General features: G+C 43.4%; 3 protein-coding genes across 10 annotated transcripts in view; 2 read left to right on the top strand and 1 right to left on the bottom strand.

Moving 5' to 3' along the window:
* LOC146521473 (NLR family CARD domain-containing protein 3-like) overlaps positions 1-7,184 on the top strand; it is a 36,907-nt gene extending 29,723 nt beyond the window's left edge. For 3 of the 7 annotated variants that reach the window (XM_085154941.1, XM_085154942.1, XM_085154940.1), the window contains 3 exons: positions 1,753-1,929; positions 3,259-3,432; positions 5,899-7,184. In XM_085154941.1, the coding sequence (XP_085011067.1) occupies positions 1,753-1,929; positions 3,259-3,432; positions 5,899-5,908 (361 nt within the window). In that variant the 3' untranslated portion in view covers positions 5,909-7,184. The remainder of the gene's footprint in view (positions 1-1,752; positions 1,930-3,258; positions 3,433-5,898) is intronic. The other 4 variants (XM_085154945.1, XM_085154943.1, XR_014873310.1 and 1 more) reach the window with 3 other exon arrangements.
* The window catches only part of LOC146521463 (programmed cell death 1 ligand 1-like), a 283,173-nt gene that overhangs the window by 188,469 nt on the left and 84,722 nt on the right, over positions 1-9,982 (top strand). The window lies entirely within an intron of this gene.
* The window catches only part of LOC146521472 (uncharacterized), a 63,398-nt gene that overhangs the window by 35,132 nt on the left and 18,284 nt on the right, over positions 1-9,982 (bottom strand). The window lies entirely within an intron of this gene.

Here is a 9,982-nt window from a genome sequence, read left to right on the forward strand (position 1 = left end):
CTCACCTGTCATGCTGCTAATGTTTCTCAGAACGTGCTGTACATGTTGCATTTCCAGTAAAGAAACGGGAAATCATTGTGGAGCTGGGCACAAGGATTTCTGATAATCAACAATAATCTAATGTACTTTGATCACAACCATGTCTAAATATGTGTTGATGTAGAAGTGAGTAAATCATGTTCTGACTTTAGACTCTAATCATTTGAAAATGCTGCAGTTGTACAAGTTCCAGTGATCCCAGAGGAACCCTGGGACATGTTGAACAATAATATGATGGAGTTTCTTCATAACCACTTGGTTTGATAATTGTGGAAAATATACAAATATGACTGCCTTTAAACCTCAGGCTTTTCCTGTTGATCAAAGTCCAATACTGAGTTTGTAAAACATGTTTGTCAATCACTTGGTTTGATTTATGAGTAAAATGATTCAATAACTTCCTTCTAATAGATCACATTTTATCATATTTCCTCATAACCCTCTTTTGTCTGACCATTTGAATTACATTTGAATTTCCAATAAAGGACCCCACAGAGTTCGGTGAAAATAATGACTGTAGATGTTTCTGTGAAAGTGCTGGAAGTAAATTTGTGTGTGATGTTCTTTCATTGTTGCACTTTGTAGATGGTCCCTGAGCACTGGTCTCACAGCCAGCTGCACATAGAGACCAGTGTTGTTAGCCCAGGTCAGAAGATGACATGTTGGAATGAAAATGAAATGAGCTTTTAGTTTGTCTACTTTAATAATGTGATTGGAAAAAGGTGTTGTTGGACTTCAAATATGTCAATTTCTATCCAACTACACCTTTCAAAGTGAAGCAATGTGGTTCCTTTGATGAAAAGCACAACTTTTTCATGTATTTTTTAGAGGTGGGAATCACCATACAACTCACGATACGATATTATCACAATACTTAACGCACGATATGATATTATTGCAATTTTTTTTAAATATTTTGCGATATTCATTTATGTACATAAAGGTAAACTTTATTAATATTCATTTTATCTAATATCAAAGTCTCACACTCAGTCTTTCTCTGATTTCAGTCAGTTTTATTGTTGACAAACTGAACGGTTTGTATTACAGTCTAGTCCAACTTAACTGAATACAACCATCTGGTACAATTATAGCTATTCTGAACTATGCAATTTATGAAAACTATGCAGCCCATTCAGCAACTGAAGAATTTGAAAGTAAATTAAAACAAAATATAATTTTACATTAAATAAAAAAGTTTTAAACTTAATTAAAATAAAACATGTCTTAAATTAAAATAAGTAAACTGTCATGTTTATTGCTGCCAAAAAAAGTTAAACACATTTGGACAGTGAAGGAATGTCAGGATTCTTGCTCAGAAAAAGGAGCTGATCAACATGCTCTGAAGTCAGAGCATGTTCCAGTCCACGAAAAAATTGTTTGTAACAAAATATCGATTTCTGCTGTCCCTGTACCAATACATTATTAGCAAACAAAATATCACAATACTACACAGTATCGATTTTTTCCCCCACCCCTAGTATTTTTCATGTTTTATGATACATGTACAACTTTAATGTGAAACATTCTGAGTTTTTTTCTCTTGTTGTGTTTGTTTGAAGCTGCTTCCTGTTGGCTTTAGCTGTTTGGAGTCTCCATTTTCCAAACTTCTACATTATGAACCTTCTTTCGCTCTCAGCACATTATGGAACACTAAATCATTTCAAGCACACACTTTGTCTAATAAACTTACATCTTTCATTCTTTATACAGATTGAAGAGCTGTGGTTTGTCAGAGATCAGCTGTGATTATCTGGCAGCAGCACTGACATCCAACCCCTCCCATCTGAGAGAGCTCAACCTGAGTGACAATGAAAAGCTGCAGGATTCAGGAGTGAAGCAGCTGTGTTGTTTTCTGGAGAGTCCAGGATGTGAACTTGAAACTCTGAGGTCAGGCACCATGTTTTAGTTGTGCTGAGATGAATATGATGTGAAAGTTTTGCTGACACTAAACTGCAGACATAAAGCTGATATTATACTGATCCACACTGAGGATCTTCATGGTAAAGTCTGTTTTCTTCTTCTCTGGTTTAGTCCATTGACTGTAGTAGAACAATGTTCACATTTCAAACCTTCAAAGAAGAAGAAAAATCCTTTCTCATCAGACACTGCCACCTAGTGGAAGAAGTCTTAGTTCCATTTGAAGCTTCAGATTACAGTTAGTTCCTTTAAAAAGAGGTGGAGGTGGGGGAGCCACAGGACCATCATCACTGAGTCCCATAGGACACTTAACCTTTGTTTCCATATGCTGGGAACTTTCTGATGTTCCATAGAGGACTGGGAAATGTGTGAATTTCCCAGTCAGTTCCTCACAGCACACTTCAATCATTTTCCTCCCAAAGCATCAGGACCAGGCCTTTGATTCAACTAAGAGATTTACACACAAACACCTCACCGTGTGACTCTCAGAGCCTACCAGCCCTTTCCTAAAATGATAAACCTCTTCATTGAAATCAATGATATCAGAGCTAGAATCAAATGAGTCCAACTCTTCTGCTGATTCAGCATCACATTCATCTTTTGTCCTTGTTCTGCATCCTCACCATGGACTTCATTCCTTTTCAAGCCAGCCTTGAGTGTCCTTTATTCAGCTCATTATCTGCTTTACTTTTAGACCTGATTGTAGCTGCTTAATCTCTTTAAACAAGTTCTTGTGCCTCATTCTTTTTCTTATCTTCCTCATAACAAGACAGCTTCTTCTGACTGAAAACTTGTTTGAGTGATTTACTAATCCAAGGATGCTTATTGGGGTATAATAGTTACTGTTTTCAAAGTAATCCCCATTTTTCCCAGAAAGAAATGTAAGTAGAAATAGATGATCTAAGTGAGAACATGAGCCTTTAAGAAGTCCCAGTGGACAGTCAAAGCAGTCCCTCAGTTCCAGTATAGAGTCTTTGGTCCAGACTGGAACAACTGTGTGCTCAGTTTGAGCTCTCTTCAGTACTGTGATCTGACAGACCCAGAGGGGCCATCACATTACATTTAGAATCTCCCCTAATGGAGCCACAACACATGTCCAATACTTAGCCTGTCTTGTTGGAGAAACTGGAAGAAATGATTCAAGGACTTTGTCACAGAACAGAGATTCAAATCTGTTGGCTTCAGCTGTTTGGAGTTTCCATTTTCTAAACGTATACATTCTGAACAGATTGTGAAACACTGAATGATTTCAAGCACACACTTTGTCTAATAAACTTACATCTTTCACTCTTTATACAGATTGGAGGGCTGTGGTTTGTCAGAGATCAGCTGTGATTATCTGGCAGCAGTACTGACATCCAACCACTCCCATCTGAGAGAGCTGAACCTATGGAGAAATGACCTGCAGATTCCAGATGTGAAGCAGCTGACTGATCTTAAGGATAGTCCAGACTGCAGACTGGAGACTCTGAGGTCAGTAGAGTGTTGGAGTGAGCGGGTGGTGCTATCAGCAGTATTGTACTAAACACAGTCAGTATGAAACAAAGATCCAGTGTTTCCTGTAAAGCTGCAGCTTCTCAATGAAGCCGTGAGAGGAGAAAGGTGAAAGGTTTCAGGACTGTACACAAACACTTCCTGTTTCTGCCTTTTTGTGACCTTTATGGTCACCATAGTAACGGCTCACGCTCTGATCAAACAGTGTCAACAGCCAATCAGCTCTCTGAACAAAGCAGCACGCAGACCAATAACAGCATTTATTTCCAAGTTTAAAGCAGTGAAGAAGACAGTCTGTAGGTAAGGAAGAATTTAGTGAAACCAGATTTTTGGATGGAATTCCTACAGTTAACAGCTGGAACCATTCCATCTGGATTGCTGGGGCTGTTGGGGTTCCTAAAGAGCTCAGAGTGGACAGTCCAAGGTTATTCTAATGAATGAAAGAGCTAAAGCTAAAGGAGGAGTCCTATCGGGCTTGGTTAGCCTGTGGGACACCAAAGGCAGCTGATAGGTACTGACAGGCCAAGTGGAACAACAAACTCTGGTGTGGGAGGAATTCGGAGAAGCCACTGAAAAAGACAAACCGTCAAGTGGTGTTCTACCTGCACTGTGTATAGTGCGGGTAGAGCGCTCCTTACTTCGACTGAGAAAATTGTTTGGTGGTGGAAGGAATATTTCGAAGACCTCCTTAATCCCACTGGCACGTCTTCCGTGGAGGAAGCAGAGTCTGAGTACGAAGGGGATGACTTGCCAATCTCTGGGGGCGAGGTCACTGAGGCAGTTAAACAACTCCTTGGTGGCAGAGCCGTTGGGATCAATGAGTTCCTGAAGGCTCTGGATGTTGTAGGGCTGTTTTGGTTGACACGCCTCTACAATGTTGCATACCTCTGGATTGGCAGACCGGGGTGGTGGTTCCTATCTTTAAGAAAGGGGACCGGAGAATGTGTTCCAGCTACAAGGGAATCACACTCCTCAGCCTCCCTGGGAAAGTATATGCCAGGGTGCTGGAGAGGAGAGTCCATCCGTTAGTCGAACCTCGGATAGAGGAGGAACAATGCATTTTTCATCCTAGGCGTGGAACACTGAATCTACTCTTCATCCTCGCAAGAATACTGGAGGGTGCATGGGAGTTTGCCCAACCAGTCTACATGTGGAGAAGGCATTCGACCGTGTCCCTCAGGGGGTCCTATGAGGTTGCTCTGGGAGTATGGGGTGTCTGTCTGGCTCATTGCTATGGGCCATTCAGTCCTTATACAGCCGTCTTAAGAGCTTGTTCTGCATAACCGGCAATAAGTCGGACTCGTTCCTGGTGGGTGATGAGCTCAAGCAGGGTATCCCTTTGTCACCGATTCTGTTCATAATTTTTATGGACAAAATTTCTAGGCGTAGCAAAGTGGCGGAAGGCTTTCACTTGGGTGGTCTCAGGATCTCATCTCTGCTTTTGGCGGATGATGTGGTTTTGTTGGCATCATCGGCTGATGGCCTCCAGCTCGCCTTGGAACAGTTCGCAACCGAGTGTGAAGAGAACCAGCACCTCCAAATCTGAGGACATAGTTCTCAGCTGGAAAAAGATGGAGTGGCCACTCCGGGTCAGGGACGAGTTTCTGCCCCAAGTGGAGGAGTTTAAGTATCCCCGGATCTTGTTTCATGAGTAACGGGAACGCGAGATCGACAGAAGAACTACTGCTGCGGCTGCAGTGATGCGGACGCTTTACTGGTCTGTTGTGGTGAAGAGAGAGCTGAGTGTAAAAGCTAAGCTCTCAATTTACTGGTCAATCTACATCCCTACCCTCACCTATGGTCACAAGCTTTGGGTAGTGACCGAAAGAACGAGATCACCGATACAAGCGGCAGAAATGGACTTCCTCCGAAGGGTGGCTGGCCTCTCCCTTAGAGATAGGGTGAGAAGTTCGGCCATTCGGGATGGGCTCAGAGTATTGCCGCTGCTCCTTCACATCGAAAGGAGCCAGGTGAGGTGGTTCGGGCATCTGACAAGGATGCCTCCTGGGTGAGGTGTTCTGGGCATGTCCCCATGGGAGGAGGCCCCGGGGCCGACCCAGGACGCCCTGGAGAGATTATATCTCTCGGCTGGCCTGGGAACGCCATGGTGTTCACCCTGGAGGAAGTGGCTGTGGAGAGGGAGGTCTGGGCTTCTCTGTTTGGGCTGCTGCCCCCTCAACCCAGCTCTGGATAAGCAGAAGAAAATGGATGCATGGATGGATAAAAGTCCAAACTAAAACTAGGAGTGAAAAACATTTTCATGCACTTCAATAAAAATCCAGAGTAAATATTAGAAAAAGTGAAACGACGAGTACTAGTACAGTCTTAGCACTGAAGTCCCTGCTGCTCTTTATACTGGGTGTGCTGCATCACTGACTGAAAGCTGATGAAGAGTCTCTGGAAACAATTGTTTATCTCCTCTGCTCTTCCTCCTTCTCTCTGCAGGTGGAGCTGATGATGGTAAACAGGACAGTGTCTGTGCTGAAAGAAAATGAGCTGTGTCCTGATGATCCAGAGAGGTTCAAGCCACAGCAGCTTGTGTGTAGAGACGCTCTGACTGGGCCATGTTACTGGGAGGTGGAGTGGAGAGCTTCATCCAGCAGTGACCGACAGAGGAATGAGAAGAAGCGCAGATGACTGTCAGTGCTGCAGAGTGAACTGCTCTGACAACAGCTCCACTGTCAGACACAATGTAGAGTCCAGTGTCATCCCTGTGTGTCCCTCTGGATCTGACAGAGGATCATCAGTGTATCTGGACTGCTCTGCTGCTGCTTTGTCCTTGTACAGTCTCTGCAGAGTCTCTGTCTGACACTGGCTTCAGATCCTCCTGGATCAAACTCACCTGGAAAGGCTTTCAAACAACTTTGAATAATAAACAGAATGTTTTTATAAGATAAATATGATGTGTGCATGTATGTGTGCAGCACCTGGGCCCAGTCAGTAATCTCCTCTCTGAGGTCATATAAGCTGGGGATGAACTGGACATTTGTTGTGATTTGGCGCTATATAAATAAAATTGAATTGAATTGAATTGATGTGAGAGGGTGGTTTTCTCTGGTGTCTCTGCTTTGTGTTCTAGGTAATAATAATACTCGATTGCATTTATATAGTGCTTTTCTAGGCACCCAAAGCAATTTACAATTCCACTATTCATTCACTCACTGGTGGAGGCAAGCTACAGTTGTAGCCACAGCTGCCCTGTGGCAGACTGACAGAAGCGAGGCTGCCATATCGCGCCATCGGCCCTTCTGGCCAACACCAGTAGGCGGTAGGTGAAGTGTCTTGCCCAAAGACACAACGACCAAGACTGTCCGAGCTGGGACTCGAACCGGCAACCTTCCGATTACAAGACGAACTGCCAATTCTTGAGCCACAATCGCCCCAGTGTGTGATTGTCCTGCCTGTTGTGGGGAGTTGTGGAAGCAGTGTGCAGTTTAGCTGCTACATGTGAGTAGTGTAGGCTTGTGGGCCTCAGCAGCAGTAAAGATGCTGCTAGTGACAGAGTGAGCTTATAGGCCCCTGGAAGTGCCTCCTCGTGGTGTGGAGGTTTTTTGTTTGATTGTTGTGTTCTTTGTTGTTGCAACCTTTTTCTTTTTCTATTGTTATTGGTAAAACGGCGTTGTCGGCACTTTATGTTAAGGTTCTCTATAATAAAAACTATTTTATTTACTAAACACCTCTGTCTGTTCTCCTTTCATTCTGTTCTGGACCCATTTGTTACCAGTCCCACACACACCCCTAGACCTACATCGTGGGGTCATAACACTGTGGAAAAGAAAAGTGGATGACCACAAAGCTGCCACCTGCTTTCAGGGCAGACTGGCTCGCTTTACCACAGAGCACAAAGCAAATATTTTCTCACAACACAGAAACTATTATTGGCCAAACCAATTCAGACTGTGGTGAGAGGTGTCACCAGCTTCAGACTACAGTGAAACTAGAATCATGTGGTCAACATGTCGTCATGGCACAGAAACAAACAAATTAACTTTCTAGAAGTGATAAATGAATTATAGATACTGAGATAGACTGTATTTAGAATCTTGAAGTCACATAAACATAAGAAAAAGTCAAAGGATAAATATAGAGGAAAACAGTGAATGATACTGGAACAGAAGTTCTGAATATAATTAAGATTCACTTTAAATGAGATGATGGTCTGTGAGCAGAGTTTAGACAAATGCTTTTCCAGATGATGTCTCCATGTTCCTTCCTGTGTTTAAAATGAACAGCTCTGTGTTGAAACACCTGCAGCTGAAGTGTTTTCTTTCTATCAGAAACAGGATGCTAGACGACTGCAGAGCTGTTAGCTTCAGTTAACCACAGACCACAAACACACAGTCCAGCTCACAGTGAACAACACTCCATTTTTTTAGACTGAGTTTAGTATATAGGTGGAAGTTCATTTTTATTAATTTGGGTTGCTAAAAAATGTTTCTTTTACCACATAAATAATTACAAATGAAAAAGAAAAATACTTACAGGCCACAGAAACCTGTGATATAAAGAAATTCCGACAATACAAATTTAGGAATAACTGAACCGCAATGGCAACCGGGCAGCACGGTGGCACGGTGGTTAGCACTGTTGCCGCACAGCAAGAAGGCGAGTTCAATCCCACCATCAGGCCGGGGTCTTTCTGTGTGGAGTTTTCATGTTCTCCCCGTGTTTGCGTGGGTTCCCTCCGGGTACGCCGGCTTCCTCCCACCATCCAAAGACATGCAACTTGTGGGGATAGGTTAATTGGATAATCCAAATTGTCACTAGGTGTGAATGTGAGTGCGAATGGCTGTTTGTCCCTGTGTGTTGGCCCTGCGACAGACTGGCGACCTGTCCAGGGTGTACCCTGCCTCTCGCCCTATGACAGCTGGGATAGGAACCGTGCCCCCCGTGACCCTGAAAAGGATAAGCGGAAGTGAATGGATGGATGAACCGCAAGCCATTCAGACCATATGCAACAGTTACAAGAGTTTGGTCCAAATAATTGCCAATAAATCAAACTGATTCATTTATCGTGTTGGACCCTTTTCATAATTTTCATGGACAGAATATCAAGGCATAGGCAGGTGGTGTAGAGCTTCCACTCTGAAACAATCTCATCTCTGCTTTTTATGGATGATGAAGTTTTTAGACATCTTCGGTGGTAACTCACACTTAAGTTTGCAGCCAAATGTGCAAGGACAGCAATGAGAATTAGCAACTCCATGTCTGAGGGCATGGTACCCAGACAAGGGGGATGAGTTTCTGCCTACATGTTTAAGTATCTTCATGAGTGTAGGGAGAAACTAATATTATGAGATTTTATTATAAAAATTGCTTTCTAAAGATGTCTTTATATATTTTCATATCCTGACATAATAAAAATGTTTTTGATAACACTGCAGTACTGTACCTTCTCTTTGTCTGATTGGTTTTGTTGTAGAATGTGGCAGAGTAATCCTGTGACTCTTCCACAGGAGGAGAGAGTGATGGAGGAAGAGTGATGAAGATGGAACAGGAGGAGAGGTGTGGATGTAGGTGGAGGTGTGGTGGTGTGTTTCCCTAAAATAAAGCAAACACAGTCATTAAGTTGTCGTCACATTGTGAATGTTGAAAGCTGCAGAAACACAGACAGGTGAGTGTGTCACCTGTGACAGTGATCCAGCTGGATGGAGACTCTCCATGACCGCTGATGTGACACTTGTAGAGGCCTTCATCAGACCTGGAAACATGCTGGATGGTCATGTGACCTGTAGGCTGCTTCCTGATGAGGGAGCCATCTTTATAGAAAGCAGCTGGGAGGTTGGAGGGAGTGGTCTTTGTTTTACAGAGCAGAGTGACGTCATCTCCCTCCATCACAGGGAGGACAGGACTCTGCAGGATCACTGATCCACCTCAACACAGAGACAAACTACAGCATTTCACCATTTACACACAGCTTCATCAACACTAACTCCACACACTCAGCTTACCAGTGACTGTCAGGTTAACCATGTTACTGATGGCACCCTCTCTCGGCTCTCACCAGATGAAAAGGTTTGCTCCTTGTTCCCTCAGGTCAGGGAACAGGTCCTAACTCTGTGCCCATAAGCTTAACGACAGTTCAGAGTTCCTGGAATTCCTGGGTTTGGTGCTTGAGGGTATTTTACCTGGGGACATTGTCATCTTATTGGGAGACTTCAGTTTAGGCACTGACAGTTAGACCTAGAGGGGTGCCACTGCCGGATCTGAACGAGAGTAGTGTTTTGTTTCTGGACTGCTTTGCAAACCCCAGTCTGTCCATAATGAACACCGTGTGTAGTTAATTGGTGTCCATTATGGGTAATGGGGCTGATTATCAATTTTATAATCATATCATATTTTATGTCCATATTTTTCGGGGTGCTGAACTGATACCAGATCACTATCTGGTGATCAGTTGAATCGGGTGGCAGGGGAGGATGCTGGACAGACCTGGGGCGCCTAAAAGTATAGTCATTGTGTGCTGAAAATGCCTGGCTGAGGCCCCAATTCACAAGATCTTAAACTCCCAACTCCGGCAGAGCTTTAA

This window comes from Neolamprologus multifasciatus, chromosome 3, assembly GCF_963576455.1.
Source record: "Neolamprologus multifasciatus chromosome 3, fNeoMul1.2, whole genome shotgun sequence".
Taxonomy (NCBI): domain Eukaryota; kingdom Metazoa; phylum Chordata; class Actinopteri; order Cichliformes; family Cichlidae; genus Neolamprologus; species Neolamprologus multifasciatus.